Genomic DNA, 21982 nt, shown 5'->3' with positions numbered 1-21982 from the left:
AGACAGCTCTCCAGTAGATGGGAGTATTTGACTGTTTGTGTTCAGGAGCCAATAACAACAATTCCTGTTCTGAATGAGTTTCACTGGAGAAAATTATTTGACGTTCAATTATTTTTACATCCACAAGACACTAATATTAAAACTTTACTAATGTAAAGAACTCCTGAAGTCTTTTTCAGAAATAGACTCTGGACTTGTTGCGCGCTCGCACAATGGGGTCTGGACTTTTTCCGGAATTTTTCTTTCACATATGAGCAACGCAGCAGTAGATTCTCTGGCCAGACACATTCACACCAACTCAGGAATCTGTTCAGGTGAGGGGTGGTGCAGCAGGCTGAGGCAGGACCTAACATATAAATTCAGCTGCAGAGATCACATGTTTTGGTTTGTAGCACATCAACAATGGCGTAGGCCCCCATTGCCAAAGCTCATTTGAAATCTTCGTGGATACGGAATGTATGCCACCTCTTTTTAATTCTGAGATATTTGTATTCTTTTTGGTTTTTATTAATTTTGCATCCGTTGCGTGTGAGAAATATTATCAACATGCCCATTCGCCATTAGTGATTCCTCTGAGGATCCCCTGCTGTGTTCTCACAGGGCTCATTTAGAGTTTTTTTAAAAAAGGGCTGGTAGGAGAAACTCTGTAGAAAATCCAGAGGCTCTCACTCAGACATTTGGATTCCCATTTGCTTCTGTCTGGAGCCTCTCAATCGGACATTATGTAGAGTTTTTCTAGTGGGCCGGCAGGGTATACTGTAAAGAAAGTCCAGAGTGTTGCACTCAGAAATTTGCGTTACCACATGCAGCACCTCTGGAGAGTGTCCGGCGCCTCTCACTTGTCTCAGACATTATGCAGAGTTTTTACTGGGGGGCTGGCAGGAGAAATCCGGAGACTTTCACTCGGACGTTATCCAGAGCTTTTACTGGTGGTGGTGGGGGGGGGAGAAACTCCGGAGAAAGTCTGGAGCCTTTCACTCAGACGTTATGCAGAGTTTTTACTTGGGGCCTGGCAGGACAAACTCCGGAGCCCCTCACTCCTTCCAGATCATTTCAGGGGAGCTCAGTGCGTGTCTGAAAGCAGTGTTAGGAACTCCTCCTGCATAGAACTCAACCTACTGAGGTCAGTGGGCTGGAGATGCCACTGCAGTACCACATCTCCTCCACAGGGGGCGCTAAACCCCCCCGTAGAGAGGGGGGAGGTGCTGCTGCTGCTGCTGCAGGTCTGTTCACTCAGCGTGTGTGCGTGCGTGTGAGTGTCTGTAACTCAACTCCACCAACAAGCTAGTTAGCGGCGAGCGATGTGATCAACGCTATCGGCGGCGCAGCGGCAGCAACAAGAGAGCATGGACTAGCCGACCAGGGAGCTCCCATCCCCGGTGTGTTCCTGACACTCACCGCCCGGCTCTGGAGCCCTTTCGCCCGCTCGTAATTAGCGGCTTCACTCATGCGACCGCTGGAGCTCCGGGGAGTTTGAGCTCGGAGCGGCGGGCAAGCTCGCTGGGACAACACGGCTCACTCACCGGTAGGACTCCTCTGGTAGCATATGCTAGCACAGCTAACACCAACCAGGCTATTCCCAACACACACACGCGTGGTTTCGTTACTCACATTGTAGCTGCTGCCGTGGAGCTCCCAGGTTAATGTATCGATGCACAGCGTCTTCATGGCGCTAGCTTGACGCTGAGTTAGCAACCTCACGTCGCCATGTAAATAATAGAGATTGTTTGCTGCCTTTTTAGCTGTGATACTGGCGCTTCCTGTGTGATAACAAGCACACACATGTGATTGAACCCGAGCAGCCATGGGTTGATTTTTGTTATTGTTGTTTGGTGCCCAGCTTAGAACCACAGGCGCACAAGACACCGCTTCATAGGAAGAGAATTCAAAAAAGAACACCAGAGTTGCAGCATCAACAACGATACTAAACAAATAAACCACCCTGACTTTTTTCCAGGATGTAGAAACAGAGGCAGTCAACTCATGATGAGCAGTAAAACCAAGCAACCATGCTATTCTGTCAGCAACACGACATTTCTGGGTTTTGAACAGACATTTTCTTATGTCATCATATAACCAGGGTAAACAGAAGAAATGTGATTCTCCTTATAAACACAACCTGTTGTCCGGATGTTTGTAAACGAACCAACTTCCAGGTCCAGAGGCTGGACTCCTGTTCTCAGCTGTGCTACCTAATCTGTGTGTGGTTGAGTTGTCTTACCGCTGTCCCTTCAGTAGCATGATGGCCTTTAACTTGAAACACAGGCTTCTTCTTGTAGTCACATCAAGCTTAGTCTAGCATGTTTTCTGTGTTGTGCATGATCCAGCTGCTCCTCATTATGCATCCCATTAATGTTGCCATGTCCTCCAGCAGAGTAGGAGGATGGTGGTCCCGGACAGTGCCAGTGTGGTCCCCCAGCCTGACAGTGGCAGCCCCACCGGGCTCATGGAGAGCTCCAAGTCCGGGTGCTCGGAGGAAGTGGAGGGGGGCCAACACCTGGCAGGGGTGGAGCTGGAGGAGGTCCGAAAGCTACAGGAGCTTGTCCGCAGGCTGGAGGTCCAGAATGAGACCCTGCGCACCAGGGGGAGCAATAAGGCCATCATCCACAGAGGTGCCAGCGGCAACAGCAATGTCACAGCGGCCGCCAACATCAACGAGGGGCTGACCCACCCGTGCCTCAGGTTGGAGCAGAGCGGTGAGCTGGGCAGCACAGACTTTGAGCTGTCGCCCCCACAGGACAGCAACAGCAGCAGCGAGGAGATGTCGCCTCTACCTGTGACCAACAGGCTGGAAGAAGAGGAGGATGAAGACGAGGATCGGGGTCCGTGTGGGGGGTTTCTCACCTTGACCTACAGCAACGGAGCGGTGGATACCCAAGGGCATACACCAGAGAGCCCCTCTCAGGACAGTTATGAGTCAGAGACACTTGCAGAAAGCGACTCAGGGGTGGACCAAACTGCACTGGATGAGGTGGATGTCCTGGATTTGGAGGATGAGTGCGCAGCAGTAGAGGATGAGGACAGCTGGTACGTTTCATCCGCTGCACTATGCATCCCTTTAATATTCTTGTTACCTAACATATAGTTAAATAACACCTGGTTAGAGCCGATTGCTGCACTGACACCTTTGCAAATGTAATGTATACAATACCATTGTATACAAGTAGATTTCTGATGATGCCACATTTAATTTAAAGTTCCCTGTTAAGATCTTACAGGAGCCCCTCAGCCAGATGAGTGGCTGGAGCTTTTAATTTTAACCTCTGATTTTTAAGTGCATCACTCCCCTGGAGCCCAGTGACTATGTACTGTAGCATTAGGGTATTTAGATTTAAAATTAGACTCAGCTCTGGGCTGACACAGAAATAGCTTTTTCTCCCTATACACAGAAACAAGCTGTGTTTTGCTTTACGGTGGCAAACAAGGAGGTGATATAGAGTGCTAGTGAGGGAAGAAGAAATTGAGGTGATGTGGCGGAGGCAAAAGAAACGGCAGCCTGTGTGGGTGCAGAAGGAGTTGACGTGAATACGAGAGGGAGAAGCTGCTCCTCTCTTGCGTCCTGCGTGGACGGTTCGACCCATCTGCTCTAAAGGAGATTCTTCTTAATAATAGTTACATTGATAATAATTACAAGTTGACCTGATATAGATCTGCAAACCATAAGCCTTGTTACATAATGTACTAAAGATTAACATAGTTGTATCTGAATGAGCTCATTCCTGAATGCAGGTCAGGTTAAAGCTTGTAAAAAAAACACTGTTGTTTTTTAAACAATATGAACTTTGCTCAGTTCCTGTAACGTGACCATTGTAATTACATTAAGGAACACAAACAGAAAGTTAATTATTAATAATATCCATTCTATCTTTATGTTTATGATCAGACCGGCCATGTTTTTTTATGCTGTGGGCGTTGCTTTGCCTAAAACAGGCACCATATTGTGTCGGCTACTTACGCAGCTCAGCCATGAAGCTTAACAGCCAGACCATTCATGGTTTTTTTCAATTTCACATCATTAGCCATACCATGTGTGCTTTGCGAGGTTATCATAGCCAAAACATCCAATAATCCCTTCCAACAACATAATCTGATCTGCTCTGGGCAGGATGCTGCCACATGGCTAAACTGCTTTGGGTGGGATTGCACAGCATGTGATCGGAGGGCCTCCCCGTGTGACCAGACCGCGGCAGGCACAGAAACACTGGCAGCAACTGCTGGTTTTCTAGTTACAGGTTTTTGGATTCGTAGAATCGGGTGGAAGAGTATAATTAGATGATCTAAGATCAGAAACATCAGGTGGTATTCCCACACTGGATATCAACTGTATTAGATCAGACATGCATTGTTTCCTCCCGTAAATATTTTTGTATAGTAACTATAGGGTTAAGTTTAAAATTGTTATAGAATTAGTATATTGTTTCTAGTATAATCTCAGCCCCTCACATGACATATGTTTCTGCAAGGTCTGGTATAATTTGTAGGTGTAGCAGTGATATTTTGGAACTATGGTTAAAACTACGTGAACTATGTGAACTTATGTGAATGGCATCAGCTGCGTCCCAACCTGGAATCAAAACTGTGGTGTGACTGCATCAAACACAGGCAGAACATGCATCATTATTCCTCATCCAACACAGGATTAGTGTATGAAAGAGGCAGCTCTCACCCACTCTCCCCCCACACACAGAGTAGCTGTGTTTTTGTGACCTGAATATTGCTCTCTATATTTGTGCTCATTCCCTGTGGGAAATGGCCCCCTTTGTGTTTGGCCGATGGGAATATGATTTGTGGTTGAACGGTCCAGAACCGGTCACTCGGGGTCCTTTCCGTGTATGGAACTCAAAAGGATCAGCCCACGTGACCGACTCTTCAAAAGCACTGCGGTGAACTTAATGGCTATTTGCTCTCGCCGGGGCAACACTGGACATATTGCAGACAAAGCATCACAAAGCGTTGTTTTCAGATGGTGATGTGGTTTGATGGCACGCGGGCCGTTTCTCAGGTGTGACTGAAGATTTTCTCTTGTAGCGGAAAGTAATGCACAGTGATAGCTGCACGTATGAGAACTTGCATTTCAAATATTGAGTCATTTTTTAATATAATAACTTCCTTTGGGTTTGTGCGCAAGATATTTTCACATAGTTTTTTTTTTTTTACTTGTCCACCATTATTTTACTAAGATGCTAGCATTAGTAGCTGTAGATTGAGGTTTGGACCAGGTCAGACAGGAGGCTATGATAAGGATGTTCAAAGATGCATTACTTACTTCAAATATTTGCTCACTCATTACATCACTGACTTCTAACAGAACAGCCTGGTTGTTTGTTTGGTGCGAGATGTTACTGTGCTGTAGCCACAAGACCATTCAGTGTTTGGGCGTAACTTTCTGCCTGCGCTCAGTCAAGTGTATGTCACACTTTGTGCAAAACAAATCATACTGTACATGGCATGTTCAGTGCCATTAAGTGCATACTTCGCCCTCCTGTGGTTCACACTAATCTCTCGCTTGTCCTCAACCAAGTTATCAGCTCTGCACTTACTTACACCTTTGACAAGCATCTTTCACAAAGAAGTAAAGCAGGCTTTCTGCTTCAGCCTTTAATGTTGCTTGTTTTTTTTAATAGTAATAATGAGGTTTACTCTTTTCTGCCCTCTCTCCTCAGGTTATATGTGTCTCCTAAAAAGCAAGTAGCAGATGCGGGCCCAGAGTCTCCACTGAAATGGTGTCGGCAGGTTCTCGACCATCGCAGCCCAGAGACAGAGAAGGCTTGTCGGACCCTGATCAACCGCTTGGATCAGAGTATGAGTTTACCAAACATATGTGTATTTTTTTGTATGAAATAGTTTGGAATGCCTCAAACTGAGTAATTATTCATCTGTATTTTAAATAATTTCCATTGGAAACCCTTAGATGAACAATAACCGTTTTTTAAATGAGCAAACCTTCGTAACTGAAGTTATCCGAGTCGCAAGTTGCTTCCTTGGCGACTTTTGACCCAAATCAGGTTTAAGGTTACTAATTCAGCATCTCATTCTTCCCCTCTTCATGTGGCTGTGCTGCTTTCTTATTTACAGTTCGCCTCCACTGTGCATCAGCATGCATTTGTATGCGTGCAAGTCAACTGACAATGCTCACGCACCACCGTGAAAGTTTGCATAGTGTGGACAGAAGTTTGTGTCTGATCCAACAGGCCCTATTCATTATTAATCCTGCTCGCAGCTCCTACCTCCTGCACACTGCAAAAGCTGAACAACAAAGTTATTCACACCAGGGCTGAATGACTACATGAAGTCACAGGCTGGGTTGAATTACCTTCTCCTCCCTCTGGGTCAGCTCTCCTTTTTAAAACGGTAGCACTGGGACATGAAACTGCCAGTTGACGTGCAGCTGGTTTCAGTCTAACTGCAGAAACTATAGGGTTGGCAATAAAGGTGAATGAAAAGTTACTTTGTTTTAATTGAATTCTATTCTTTTTTTACTTACAGTTTGCAGGGAAATGTTTCAACAGTTACTCTCAAAGTTCTTGTGTCAAGTAAATTTGACATTTAGACTGTCTACATATTGTATATGTCTATAATATTATTCTGTACTCATCTAATATCATATACACTTATCCCAACCTCATGTTTGTATGTGTCTCTGTAGCTGTTTCAGACATGTTTCTGGAAAATGTCAGGAAAATTGGGTCCGAACATTCTCCTGAGTATTAGGGCCAGTTGTTCACAACAACAGGAAAATGTGTGTAGATCATACAGGAGGCAGAACATAACGTATACATTCAGCTCTGAGGTCACATGTTTTTGTTTACAGCACATCAGCACCACCATCCACCCTGATCACCAAAAGCATTTGACGCTGTCTTTCTAAGTTGACATCTTCGTCTGCGTCTTCCTTTCATCCTTAGATATTTGTATTTATTTTCTTTTTCAGTTTTGTGTGTGTCTCGTGTTAGAAACGTGTTGGAGACTGTCGGAGGCAGCTGACTCTGACACACGCTTTCTCACATACAGCCCCTCCAGGAAATTTCAAAGCCGCTCAAGTCATCAAGTGTGTAGATTCTCCCAAACTGTCTGACATTTCTCTCCTGTCCCCAGATACGTCTCGATGGAGGAACATGTACAGCAGCCCGTCAGCTGAGGCAGGCTCGGCAGGATCAGGCCTGATCTCTCCTGGGTACCACAAATCAACTAACAAATCCCTACTAACCTGTGGCAGCTCAGGTATGGCATGATATTAACACACCGCTCCTTATTTTCTGCTCTACACAACAATGGGATTGACGTCAGTTATTGTAAAGATGTAGGTCAGTTGATACCGTGTGTGTGCACTAATGCATCAGCAGTGGGTTCTCTCTGGGTTCTCTCTGGGATCTTACTGGGAGTATTTAAAGCATTTTTGCACGTTTTATTATATAACACATATTCTGTACATTATAAATAACCATTTCCCAAAGGTAGCCATTGTTTTTTGTTTATTTTTTTATTGTTTATTTTATTATTGTACTACAATCAACAAAAAATTGTTATATGAAAAAGCAAAATATTCCAGTGAACATTATTAGACTAAATTGCTGTCTGCTGAACAGCAGTGAATTCAGGAGTTAGATTAGACAACAAAGAACAATATGTAAATACGGATGTTCTGAAAAGGCAAATGTGTATTTAGTTGCCTCTTGCATAAAGGTTGCTGTTCACTCTGCCAGCTCCTAAGTGGTAGACCAGTATCCAACTACTGTACAAAAATTACATAGTTCACTGTAAGATAAAAACCAACTAGAACAACTTTTCAGTAGAGCGCATACTTCTGCAACAGTCCCATTAAATTGTTGGACACATTTGAATGGGTTCTTTCCTGACCCTAATCTGTACAGTGTTTTTTGGTGTAACCCTGCTAACAAACAGACAAACAAACGCAGATAAAAACATATTCTCCTTGGTGGAGGTAAAAAAAATATAACCAGACATAATGTTCACTGTAATTGATTGTTTACCTCAAGCATGTCAACTTATCTTGAATTGAAGTATTGATCTACTTTGGAAGATGGTCAGTTATGATGTAAAGTATATGTGGTTTATACTTTTGGGGGGGGGGAAACACTGGTGTACTGCAGGTTTGTGGTGATTCTAACCTGTGTGAAGTATACTGTTTCATGTTGGTGCTTTTGACTTTGTTGTGGGGATTGTGGGTTGCCGTCACTTTGCACTTTTGTTATTCCTCACGTTGCCTCACAGCACCTGACACTGTGTGAAGATGCACTTTTCTTAATGTTGTTGAGAAATCCCTGTGAATAACAAATCTTTGCATGGATGTGTACATGCTTGGCTTGTGGGCAGAGGCCAAATCTAATCCCAGACTTTTTATATAACCAAGTGCCCTCCAGATGATGCTGTCACTTCCTGTTTGTCTCCAAGTGTTGGGCCTGTGTCCGACAGACACGTCTGGCGGGGGGGTGCTTGCACACAGCTTTCTCTGGGCAACATAATCATCACCAGACAGTCCTTTCCAGACTGATGCTGCTGGAACAGGCTGGAGGGTGTTTGGTTTGCAGAGAGATGTTGTTTAACATGAAAAATGTGTTTGTTAAACAGAGCTGTCGTCTTAATTTATATCCTAGATTCTTAAACGTTAGCATGGTCTGTCCAATGCCTTATGTATTATACAGGCAGCGCTGCGTGTGCTCTGTCAGGGTGAGTTAGAGTGCACCTCGGACTCCATTTTTACTGTCCGATCCCATCTGAGCCTGGTGTTGTAGACTGAGGTTTTGACAGAGATTACTCAGACATGCCTTCATTCTTCATTATTTGAAACTTAAGATAAACTGTTATTTGTGTCATGAATATATGTGTGTATGTGTATGTGTATATGTGTGTATGTGTATATATATATATATATATATATATGACACAAATAACAGTTTATCTTACCATGTCCCAGACTAGCATGGCTATTGCTTGATCACAAACGTGTGCAGTTTTAAAAATCCAGCAATGAATTTAAGGCATCTTTCTTTCTTACCAGCAGAGTAGCAGAAGACGTGTTCAATGTTGCTGTCATTGATGAGTGAGATGCAGCTTGTTGTAACAGGCATCCCGCTGTGCTTACAGGTGTCACAAGCATGCAGTCAGCCCTGAGCTCCCAGTCTTCTATAGACAGTGAGCTCAGCACATCAGATGACTCCATCTCTATGGGCTACAAGCTGCAGGATCTCACTGATGTCCAGATCATGGCTCGCCTACAGGAAGAGAGTGAGTAGAGGTGTCACATGGTGTGCAGGACGTCACCTGTAATTTTGTTTCCAAACTCTAGAGAGCGGAGGGTTGTAAATGACAACCGGTGATGTAAGAGACTAGACTAGCACAGGCAGTGTCAGTGCAAATATTTCCGTACACCTCGGTAGGTCAAAGGTTGAGCATGAATCTGTATGTCAATGCAGTTTTTCCCTTTTTTAACTTTCAAATTTTTCTGTCAGGTCTCAGGCAGGATTATGCCTCCAGCTCAGCGACTGCATCACGCCGCAGCTCCACAGCATCTCTTCAGTCCTTGCGCCGGGCTGGCACCTACAGCGATCAAGAATTTGACACTTACAGCCTGGAAGACGAGGAGGATGAGTTCTGCTCCATTCCCCAGCGACGGCATCACTTCAGCCCCTCGCCCTTAGGTTCACCCCGGTGCCTGTCCCCCTCCACCTCCAACCACGGTCAGGAATACAGCAGCCGACTCGGGGCCCCACGCTCAAGAACACCAAGACGATCTCTCCAGGGACCCAGTGCAGAGCTGATTAAATTTGCCAAGAGTGAAGGTAGGGAATAACCCGTAATAGTTCACAGCAACCTATGCTAGGAAGATTAGAGTGACGATCCCAGAGATTGTTGTTGTACCAAAGGTGTGACTATGTGCGTTCTGTTGTTAAATGTGTTGTATATGTGTGGTTCCAGAGGAGTTGAGACACAGCATGCCTAATCTGGCCCCCCGCACCAGCCTACGTTCCCTGGAAGCAGTCAGAAACAGCCGCAGCATGGAGGCTAACCTCCAGAGCTCTGGCAACCGCATGTCCCACCTGACTCAGTCCCCCTCCACAGGTAACCCTGCCCTCCTCACCTGGTCCGCACCACTCCGCCCACATAATGGCACCTGTATTTGTCTTGCCCTCTGTATAGTGTCACTTTTTTCCTTCCACATTACCTCCTCTTAACCTCTGCATGACCACAGGTAAGGTTTGCCCGATAGGACAAGGTGAAGCTTCTTAAAGGTAGGATTTGGAATAAAGTAGTGCTACGAAACAATTTAATTATTCTGTTTAGGTTCCCGTTTTCTTATGTTGAGACACACAAGGATAAGGATGCACATGATCTTATACGCATTATTGTCACACGTTTGCTTTTTTACAATACTGCTTTGACAGCCATTAGGGGCAATTTAGGCATTTTATATGTACTCCTGCCATGAAGGTTACATTCCACTGTATCTGATCTCACTACATGTATAGACTATGGTGATAAAGTGGCCAATCAGCTTGGCAGGGTAATGTGCTCTCCTAATGCCACCTCCTAAAGTAAACTTTATAGGGCCATTGTTTCCCATTAATTACATAGAGTTTATGGGCCATTGTTGGTAGACCATCAAAACATCTATAAAGTTTATACCATCCTCAGCAGGCAGAACACCTGCCCTCTATGTGTACCTGTCTCTGCTCAAGATTTATCCTTGATAATTCAGCACTGATGTTCCTAGGCCTGTCCAAATGAATAATAAACCTTTCATATAGCACTTTTCTTTTGATATACAAGTAACACCAGACTGAAAAAAAAAATCAGATTTAGATTTCAAATATAGGATAATTTATTTTTCTTGTCTTAAAGAAACAATCTGGATTGAGAGTCCATTAAACCGCTTGTGCCTTTCTTCCACTTAAGGTATGGCTGGTAGTCGAATGCGTAGCAATGGCCAGTCTCCACTCTCCCTGCGGACTCCAGTTAAAGCCGTCAGTCCAGTAGGCCCCATGGCAGCCAGCCGTCAGCCTTCACGAGGTCTGCCTGTCATCCAAGGACCGCCTGCGGGAGGGGGCCGCAGGGTCCAGTCCCCGGGCTCAGCCAATGGCAGAGCCTACGTACCTGGGAGAGCGTCAACCGGGGCAGGGAGGTCTGCTGTGGGCCAAGGCCAGGCTGGGCCAGCCACATCCACCAGGAGTAAACTGTCCCAGCCAACCAGAAGGTGAAATTCATATATTAAGGACTGCAGCGAAACAAATGGCAAATAACTCTTACTTAAACTAACACTTCTTTTTTTTTTTATAGGTCTTTGGGCGTGACACGACTATCAGATGAATCTTGGAAAGATGGCTGCTACTGAGTCGGATCGGTGATGAAGGATGTTCACTGCTGCAGTCTTCACCTGACCGCTCCCCTTTACCTCTCAGAATATAACAAAAACACAGCCACTGTTTCCGCACCAGTGTCTTACAGCCTTCCCCCATTCTGGACTGGAGAACTGGGCTGCACTGGATTCATAGTTGAAACTCGTCAATTTCTCTCGCATGAAACATTTGTCAACCCACACACACACAGAGGACGTGTAGGCAGACAAAAAAAGGCACACATGCTTCCTCCACTTGTTATACGGACCAACTCTGAGCTTCCAGAAGATTTGTTTGTGTCAATTTTACTTATTTTTCTATGGTAACTGTGAGAAACTGCTGGAATATAAATGGTTTTAATTATTGTTCTATAGATGTAATTGCTATGAAGACAATTCAAATGAAGATATTGCTGGTTTGTTCATTTTTTTGTGAATTCCTACTAGATGAAGGTGCTGAGTGTTGCATGCTTGGTTTTGTTTTTCCCTTTTACCTCCAGCCTTTGCCATCGTCGTGTAACTGCAATTTGACAAATCTTCCATGTGTCCCATGATGATCTGTGTGGATTATTATGTATGTTTGAGTGGTTCAAAGTGAAGTTATCTTATGTTTGTGTTGTATTTGTGTTTTGCTCTTTGCTAACACGGCAATGCAACTCCTCAACAACACTGTCCTCATGAATATATATTTAAAAAAAGAAAAAGAAATGTGTGCCAATGTGCATTTCAGCTGCAAAATTTTCTAATTCCAGAAGTAATACCGAGTCATTGAAGGTACTGTTAACGTACTGTGTTTTCCAGGCATTTCTACTGCATATCTAGAGGTGTGTCTGCTTTTGGATACCACTGTAACAAAGATGTTTATGCACGAAGGCCGTGTGCCTTACACAGCTATGCACCCTCTTGCAGAGTGCCTCTGACAATTAGGAGCTGCAATTAAAAGAAATAAAGTCTACCCTGAACCTTTAAGAGCGTCTCTGCTTATTTTTAATCCATGCATACCAAGCCTATGTCTGTTTGCATAGTTCTAATTGATAACATTATGCAGAGCATCCACCGAATAGGCAGCAGCATCATCCGCTGTTTATTTCCTGGCTGCGACCAAACGCTTCATAAATGGGAACTTGACGTCTCCCACCCCTTGTGACAAAATGGCCTACAGGCCTCATCTGCGCAAACAAAGTGTGAGCGCGCAGTCTGCAATCACATCACATTATTTTTTATTTCTTTATGTGACACCGTTCCCGCGTTGTGTGTTTGTGCGGATGATAAATATGTCCCCGCAGAGTGACTGGGTGCGTTAATGTAACTCTGCTCTCCTATGCATGACGCAAATAGTAAAGGATCAGCGGTAAACGAGGCCACGCATTGTCTGCCCCCCGCCCTCCCTCTGCTTGTCAGGAAGCAAGCTGATTGGCCGAGGCCTAGCAAAGAGTGGCCGGGGATCCAAAACTGCAGGCCGCACTTAGCTTACCGTCAAAAATAAACCAAAACAATAACAGACAAATCTGAGGAGGGGGACAAACGCCGATAGAGTCGGAAGACGACGTTATCAGGTAAAATTATTTTGAATCGATCAGAGGGGCATGTGAAATAAGACGCAAGGGCCCTGTCGGCCGCAGCGGGCCTCTTTCAGCCCTCTCGAAAACAACATGGAAGATAATGCGGCACAAGCTGCGCCACCTAGCTTAGCAAGCTAGCTAGCCGGACGGACCGCGGATGTCGCGCAGGTTACAGCGACACGCAGAAATAACCTCACGAGGCATTTTGCATTTGTCACTTGTTGCGATGATTTCACCAGCGTGGCGACGTCTCGTGTTTTGATGACTAAATAGTCAAATAACATCGGTTATCGCCTTCCATGAATTAGCCATAATGCTAAAACAAAATGGCGCTCAGGGGAACAGTCCTAGCCTGCTTGCTAGTTAGCTCCGGTGGGTGGAGGGCGGTAGCCGCCCTGGTCTGCATTGCATAACGTCTGCGGTACTTTCATTGGCGGCCATAAACTCGGAGCATGTGTAGTTTCTGCGTTCGGAGAACAAGACTCTTTAAGAAGAGATGTAATGCAGCACAGTGTTAGTTTTTATCCGAGAATAACACATCTGCGCAAACCAGGCACCCACAACATGACATCAGACCACTGCAGACATGACATGTTTGGCTCATTATGAACCGTAAATGTGGCGACAGTGCATTTCCTCCCACTGAAATAAGCAGGACATATCATCCAGGAGCCGCTGCCTGTGAGCTCGTCCCCCGCACACTGAGCGGGACAGTCCTTTGTCTCAGCTGGTCTCCAGCCATCAGGCTCAACCAGCTCCAGGTGTAAAGCTACATGTCTGCAGGTTGAACCCGCCTGCAGTACTGCAGAGAGGCAATGGATGGAGCTAGTGGTCAATAACACAACTGCCACCCCCTCGGGGGCCGCACATATTTTTTCTGTCTTCTGCATTTTACTCAGACAGAGGCCATTATTTGTGTCGACACCAGTTCCCCTGTCATATTCCTGAAACCATGTATAAAGTTTGTTTTTTAATGTCATTAATTCTTTGTTTTGTCTGTTTGTCAGAGGGATTGATTACCTTGATGGAAGAAGGCACAGCAGATATCTTATTGGTTTTATTTTAAGGGTTTTGTCATCAAATGTGAAGGTATGTATTCAATAGGGGTCAATGTGACATTGTCAGAAGTTGTATTAACTTTCATTATCAGTAACACACACTAACAAAAGTGAAAGCAACCATGTAACACGTGTACACTGTAAATTTTCAGTCTTTTTCCGAGTAAAGACATGGATCAAGGAGGAGGGGTGTTGGAACTGCACACTCAGGAGCTAAAGATGCCCCACGCTATGATCATGCAAGACTTTGGTAGGTGGTCAAGTAGGATAAGGTGACAATGATTGTATTGCCAGAAGCCCTTATTTTCCTCTTGCAGTATGCAGTCCAACACAAATGTCCCCACGAAATCTAAAGATGAAAGCATGCGTAGATGAACTATGTCACTATTTCCCACATTAGAGACACTCCCTACATGTACTAATTGGCTTCATTTGGTCACACCTTTTAAATCTACAGTCCAAATGGGATTGAGCGTCATTAACTGGCTGCATAATAAAGTTACAATAACATTACATGGTCAGTCTGACATCCTCACTGCATACCAACAAGCTGATGATATGATACAAATGTTACAAGATGCTTTGACATCTTACCTGTAGTTTGAATGTTCAAAAAGCTGTGAACTGTGGTTTATTAATTATTTTGTTCATGGAAACAGCTTTTAATTCGCCCGTCTCTGTTTCTTGTGCTTCCAGTTGCAGGCATGGGAGGCCTGGCTCACATTGACGGGGACCACATTGTGGTGTCTGTGCCTGAGGGTATGCTTCTCTCTGATGTGATGACGGATGAGGGCATCCTCCTGGAGCATGAGCTTGAGGTGGAAGGCCTGGAGACTCAGGTTGTTGAAGACCTGGAGACAGAGGTGGTTGAAGGACTGGAGACTGAAGTGGTGGAGAGCTTACACGCAGATGTAGAGGGCTTGGAGGTTGAAGACCTACAGACGCATGTTGTTGAGCTGGAGGCTCAGGTTGTCGACGGCCTTGAGGGAGAGGTGGAAGTCGAAGGTCTGGAAGCACAAGTAGTGGAGGGCCTGGAAACAGACATAGAGGATGAGTGCCTGGAAGCTCATGTTGTTGAGGGCCTCGAGGAGGAGGTGGAGGTGGAGGGTTTAGAGGCCGAGGTTGTGGAGGGTCTGGAGGTAGATGTGGAAAGTTTGCAGTCTCAAGGGGTTGAGGCCCATGAAATGAACAGTGAAGACATGGTGTCCTCAGAACACAGTGTGATCATGCCTGAGAATATCCTGGGGACAGAGGTTGCAATAGAGGAAGATCTGGACCCCCACCACCACCACCACCACGTCCTTACCTCAGGCCTCATCCGGAACTCAAACCACCACCACGATGACATGCCAGACCAAGTGTTTGTGGCAGAGCTTCTGTCGGACCACCAGGACAACACCCTGGACCATCAGCTTGTGTCAGAAGGCTTGATGGTAACAGAGGACGGTTCAGAGACCATAATCCACCAACAGCTGCCAACTGAGGCTGTTCCCCTGCAGACAGATGAGGACGATGATGCAAGAAGCAGCTCTGAGGATTACCTCATGATCTCCTGTAAGACCACTTTGTGCATGATAACACAATTTAGATTAATTAACACTATTCTTCTGTAATGTCTTGTTTATTATTGTTATCATGTTATTTGGGATAACGCAATATTTGGATTCTTGTGTCACTGTAGTGGATGAGGTGGAAGAGAAGTTGGACATAGGAGACACTCCCCTTGAGATCAGCACTGAGGTAATGGAAGATAAGGAATCCAAAGAGGACGATGGCTCTGAGGTCATAAAAGTCTACATTTTTAAAGCTGAAGCAGATGACGATTTAGGCAAGTCGCCTTTAAATTTAGCAATTTTTCCAGTCTGCTGGCAACACATCATTTTATGACACAAGAGATTACCTGTAGATTTGTTCCCATTCAAAATAGTTTTTCCGTTTCCAGGTGGAACAGAGGTAATAACGGAGGATGACTACCAGAATGGCCATCCTGACCTGGAAGCTGCATCATCAGGCCGATTGGGAGTTGGCCGCGACAAGATGGTCTACATGGCGGTCAAGAACCATCTTAAAGAAGAAGATGACGATGATGATGATGACAGTGATGAGGATGATGATGATGACATCAGTATGTTCCTTTGTGAAAAAGCTTTCTGTTCATTTGCGACAACAACAAGATATTTGTGCCTGTGCAGCAAAGATTACAGCTTGGATTAATAACATGTTTAAAACATGACATTCTTTTCAAGAAAAAATGTATTTGAAAATAAAAAATTTGACAGGTTTTGCTTAGTGTAATAATGTTGCCCTGTCATGTCTGTGCAGATAATACCATTGATCAGGTAAAGAATGGGGCAGCTACACCATTTCTGCAAATCCGAGAGGGACTGGGCGCCAACCGTGCCCTTAAGCCCAAAGCTAAGAAAAAGAAGAAAGGAGAGATTCGACAATGTCAGACTGGTATGGACAGCATATGATAATGATGTAATAATTCACAATGACAAAATGTGACATAATTTTCTAAGCTGCATGCTGTTTTTTGACCTCTTCCAGCTGTTATCATTGGACCAGACGGCATGCCTTTGACAGTCTATCCCTGTCACATATGTGGAAAGAAGTTTCGCTCACGCGGCTTCTTAAAATGCCACATGAAGAACCACCCGGACCACCTGCTAAAGAAGAAGTACCAGTGTACGGACTGCGACTTTACCACCAACAAGAAGGTCAGTTTCCACAACCATTTGGAGAGTCACAAGCTGCTGAATCACAACAGTGATCGCTCTCCTGAATACACTGAGTACACAAGGCGCTACCATGAATCCAGCCCCCTGGGCTCTGACAAGCTCATCGTCAAGGACCGGGAGCCCAAACTGCATCACTGCAAGTACTGCGATTATGAGACGGCTGAACAGGGCCTACTCAATCGTCACCTGCTCGCTGTGCACAGTAAGAACTTTGCACACGTGTGTGTCGAATGCGCCAAAGGCTTCCGCCATCCATCAGAGCTGAAGAAACACATGCGGACCCACACAGGAGAGAAGCCGTACCACTGCCCGCACTGCGAGTTTCGCTGTGCAGACCAGTCCAATCTAAAGACTCATATTAAGAGCAAGCATGGTGCAGATCTGCCCTTCAAGTGCAGCCACTGTCCACAGGCCTATGCCGACGCTCGGGAACTCCAGCGTCACATAGAGATGGTGCAAGGCCACAAGACCCACCAGTGCCCGCACTGTGAGCACAAGAGCACCAACTCCAGTGACCTAAAACGACACATTATCTCCGTTCACACTAAGGACTTTCCGCATCAGTGCGATGTGTGTGAGAAAGGCTTTCACCGGCCCTCTGAGCTGAAGAAACACGCAGAGACACACAAGGGCAACAAGGTGCACCAGTGCCGGCATTGTAACTTCAACGCTTCCGATACCTTCACCCTAAGCCGCCATATTTTGTCCTTGCATACGAAGGACCTCCCTTTTAAGTGCAAGCGCTGCCGGCGAGGTTTCCGGCAGCCCGCTGAGCTGAAGAAGCACATGAAGACACACAGTGGTAGAAAGGTTTATCAGTGCCAGTATTGTGAATATAACAGTACGGACGCTTCTGGCTTCAAACGTCATGTCATCTCCATTCACACCAAGGACTACCCCCACCGCTGCGACTACTGCACCAAAGGCTTTAGGAGGCCTTCAGAGAAGAGCCAGCACATAGCCAGGCATCACAAAGACATGATGATGTAACGTCAGCACACACACATACACACTCCTATTTCCCGAATAAATCTGTGTCACACACCCAGAGATAATTTTTAGTGTATTATCAAAGAAATGACGGATGCAGGCTGTTGATGAAGACAACAACATTATAATTGCCGTTTTGTGTTGAAATGGAACCTCTTCCCCAAGAGGTGATGGACGAACATGTTTTAGATGAGGGGGCTGAAGTCTAAAAAACACAGTGTGTACACTGAGTGGGGACAACTGTAAATTGTGTTTCGTTGCAGAAAATCACTTATGAACATATATTCAGGGTTTCAAATGTCTATATTTTTATACCCACTCAGCTGAAATGCTGCAAGATGACGACTTTGTCCTGTAAATCAGAAAGTGGTGCTTCGTGAACGTCATGCCAGTTCATCAGACCATGTGGACCGAGTACAGGGGACATTTGCCTCCACGGTGTCTATTTTCCTCATCACCTAGCTTTTACTCTGACATTTGTGTTCAGTGCCATCTGGTCTTAAATGGGCAGAGCCATTCATGATTCATAAATTCAGTGACAAACATTATGCACCTTGAATACAGACATTTTATTAACTATCAATTGAACTTTTAATCATTTTTGATTCTTTTCCCAAGCCTGAACATTTGGAGTTTCAATAACTGAATCATGTATGATATAGGCTATATTCTGTTAAATATGCGTTAAAAGATGAATCAGAAAATGTTCTGGTCTGAGGAGGAGAAAGGTTCAGTTGGTATTTTAGTATAATATCCCTTTAGTGTACACAACACATTTCTGACACAGAAATGCTCTTATATCTGCTACTATGGTGCCGATAATTAACGGGCGTATTATCACGTGAACATCACAGATGGATGGACTTTGCATCAGATATAAACCCCTGAAGTAGTCGTATAACCGGCACTGTAAGTTGTGACATTACCTATGCCACAGATGTGATCTCTAAGCTAACCGTTTGATCGCAATCATGCCGTACATCTGTCGGTATTTATCTCTTAAGCACTGATGAACACAGCTAATCAAAAATAAGTGATTTTTAACTCTCAAACATGCTGTACCAATACCATTCTCTCAGAGATTGTGTGTTTTGAGTCAGTAGAAAGCACTTTAATAATAACTGAATTTAATTATATGTATGGGGACTATACATACATATATATCTACACATATATATATGTATATACACATACACAGTGGGGCCCAGAAGTCTGTCACCACTGTGTATTAACCCCACATGATAAAAAGTACACAGCTTTGTGAGTGGGTAAAGGTAAAGATTGTTTTTTGAGTATTGTCTTTAACAAAGTGGGCACGATCCATTACTGCATCAAAACTGATATGTCATTGAAAGCAGTTGGTGAACCAGTTATTGTTTTGTTCTATGGATAAGTGATTGGATTTTGTGTTTTGTTTGTGCTCACTAACAAGTTCCCCATACCCTAGTCTTACAGTCCCTAAATAACCCAACCCAGTCCCAAGCATCGGATTACTCCCTCAAAGTCAGTGGTCATCATATTGGCATTAGTCGTAAAGTATGCACATATGTCTCCATGAAATTAATTGTGGTATATATTAAAAATCCCTGCATTTTGTGTACCTTAGTCTATATTTTCTTTCAGTCTGATTGTGGATAAACTACTGGTGGGGAAGAACCAAAATAAACAATTATCTTTTTACACTTTTTGTCGTTTGTCCTGCATAACACAATCAACTTGACATGACATCCTAAAAGCCTGTCATTAACTCAGGGTTGGTTGTAGCAGATCTGTTTCTTGTTCAGCTGGTACTTCTTCATTTCCCAGGTAGTCCAATTTATTCAGGGATCTGAAAGAATGTCCAGTCGTCTTCGGTGCAAACCTGTTTCATATAGGACATCATGCAGCATTGTGGTCTTAACTGAAATAAAAATGGAACTTAAATCATTCCTAAACTACAACTTGTTTCAGCAGAGGCCTGTTTATGGTTTAAAGTCTGTCTGAGTGTGTTTGTTCTTGTGGTAGCAGTTACTTCATCAGTTTCAAGTTCACAATGCAGTGAAGTGGGCAAGCTCAGTACTGCTGTTAACAACAATAGCTCTGTTCTAACAAAGCATCCCAGGAGTGTGACGGTACCAGGACTGAAGAAACCACGGAATCATCTGTCTTTAGTCTGATTATTTACACATGTTGGTTTAAGAAAAGCCCTATTGTCTGTGAATTGTGCAGTAAATAATGGGAAGCCTATCCCCAGGGCTAACAGCAAATGTAATTGAACAAACAATGATTTCAACCCAATCACATCTTGTTGTCTGTGAGTAAATGTGACTCGTAGTCCCTGTCCCAAGTGTGTAAATGTTGACACATACTGAAAATTGACAACTTGACTTGTCAGGCATTTTGCAACAGCCCCCAGTTACTCTTCAGAGCGATAGTGATGAAAAAGGAACCACATTAATGAAAGTGGTCTACATTATGCATATATTATAGAGAGGATGTGATTGGTAAGGGAGTGTCCTCTGTTGGAGAGAGAGGGCAAAAACACAGACTGAGTCACGAGGAAAGTAAAGTCAACTGGTTTGATTAAAAAGTTGTAATCTGTAATCCCACTGTGAAGGTGATGTGTTCCTCATCTGTACTCAGTAGAGCGTTAAAATCCACATTTTTATACGAGACATATTAAAGAAAAAAGGAAGTGGTCTTATAACCTAAATGATTTATTTTATTATAGATCAAAGTGCTGAACAGGGAAATCAAGATCTGAAAAATGAATAAAAATGTGGAAAATAAAAACCCAAATCTAATGAGGTCTTCTCGTAGACTATACAACAATGGAAGACATGACAGCTCCCTAAAAATGAAGCCAAATTGTCTCGATTGGCACCAGGTGGCTGGCTGCAGTATAGGTCATAAATCTCAACTCGTCTGTGTTAGTGGATGGGACATGGCCAAACTAAAAAGTCAAAATACACGTAAAATACCTTTTTCTGTAAGATGGTGTCTGTCTTTTCAGGTCGCTCTCGTCACACAAGTGCAAATTTTTCCTCTGTTTTATTTTTTATTCATTCTTTGATGCTATAGAAATGGGGTGAAACTTCTAGATTGACAGCTGAGACTGACTCGCTATTGGCCCAGCACTTGTATCGGCGGGAACTTCCCTCTGTGGCTTCATCCTTTGATCACTACTGCGCAGAGTCCAAAGGGCGCAAGATGGTAGCATTCATGTCCCGGATATTTCAACTTCATTGATTCATCATTCATCGTTATTTACAATCTGTGGTTCATCTCGGGCCCCGGCCCCAATCCCTCTACTGTTTTGGTGGAAATCGGTTTAGTACTTTTTGCGTAATCCTACTATGAAGCAAACAAATCCACAAACTGATACAGGTGAAAATATAACCTCCATGGCAGAGATAATAAAAAAAACAAATCTTCTCCCTCTTTGCACATGTTGATTGGGAAGCAGCTCTTCGACACACTGTAGAAAAATATACCTGTAAAGTCCCACTGAGACGTGCTGCAGACGGGTCGAGTTTCCACTTGTCACCTGTCATGAAAGATGTATGACGCCTCATACTGAGGGAAATGAGGCCGTGCAGACAGGTTCACACAGGCCCCAGCACAGCCACCTGAGAAAACAGAAGCAACAGCCTGCTCATTTCTGTTGAGTCCATCCAGTGTACATCTCATAAATCACTTAATGGCGCTGCCGTCAGCACAAACCGCTGAGGATGCAGAGATCAATATGTAGACATATCCATGAGATCCTCACTAAGTAACCCCTCTTTTCTCCCCCTATAGAATCCAACTCTTTAGTGTGAGTTGTGGCTCAGCTGGTTTTTCCCTCGACACATTCAGATTTAGCAGCAGTAGGAGCTGTAAGTATATTTTCCCACTTCCTGTCGGAGTTATGCTGAACTACTATCTCTCTCCCAAGGGTTGCAAGACTCTGCTTATGATCAGAGAAGCATCAAACACTCTCTCTCTCTCTCTCTCTCTCTCTCTCTCTCTCTCTCAAACACACACACATACACACACCAAACAGCCTCCAAAGGCCATCACTGTGATGAGCATTGACAGACGTACGCAGATAATCCAGCCATTGCAGAAGGTCAAACTAATTCATTGGATGCAGTCATTTTGCCCACATTTCTGAGGATCAATGGAATCTGGTGTGGATGTGATTAGAATGATGAAGCTGTCTGTAAAAATATTGCTGATGTGGAGGGATTTTAGAACCAGTGAGTGAGAGGCAGGGTCAAACTTAAAAAAAAAAGAAGTAATTCAATAATTTTAAAT

At 44.3% G+C, this 21982-nt stretch overlaps 2 protein-coding genes across 2 annotated transcripts; both read left to right on the top strand.

Annotated features, from left to right (window-relative positions):
- Positions 1 to 1184: 1184 nt before the first annotated feature.
- Positions 1185 to 12322, top strand: zgc:66447 (SLAIN motif-containing protein-like). The gene is made up of 9 exons (XM_034597514.1): positions 1185 to 1525; positions 2375 to 3027; positions 5664 to 5800; positions 7096 to 7221; positions 9106 to 9246; positions 9471 to 9800; positions 9937 to 10080; positions 10915 to 11212; positions 11296 to 12322. Exons 2-9 carry the CDS (start codon positions 2384 to 2386, stop codon positions 11348 to 11350), a joined length of 1875 nt encoding a protein of 624 aa, XP_034453405.1. The 5' UTR covers positions 1185 to 1525; positions 2375 to 2383; the 3' UTR covers positions 11351 to 12322.
- Positions 12323 to 12737: 415 nt separating this feature from the next.
- Positions 12738 to 19384, top strand: znf711 (zinc finger protein 711). The gene is made up of 8 exons (XM_034597506.1): positions 12738 to 12909; positions 13923 to 14004; positions 14126 to 14223; positions 14670 to 15527; positions 15655 to 15801; positions 15916 to 16098; positions 16296 to 16430; positions 16524 to 19384. Exons 3-8 carry the CDS (start codon positions 14145 to 14147, stop codon positions 17702 to 17704), a joined length of 2583 nt encoding a protein of 860 aa, XP_034453397.1. The 5' UTR covers positions 12738 to 12909; positions 13923 to 14004; positions 14126 to 14144; the 3' UTR covers positions 17705 to 19384.
- The last annotated feature ends 2598 nt before the right edge of the window (positions 19385 to 21982 follow it).

Source organism: Hippoglossus hippoglossus, chromosome 10 (assembly GCF_009819705.1).
Source record: "Hippoglossus hippoglossus isolate fHipHip1 chromosome 10, fHipHip1.pri, whole genome shotgun sequence".
NCBI lineage: Eukaryota > Metazoa > Chordata > Actinopteri > Pleuronectiformes > Pleuronectidae > Hippoglossus > Hippoglossus hippoglossus.
This window is presented reverse-complemented; position numbering and strand designations above follow the sequence as displayed.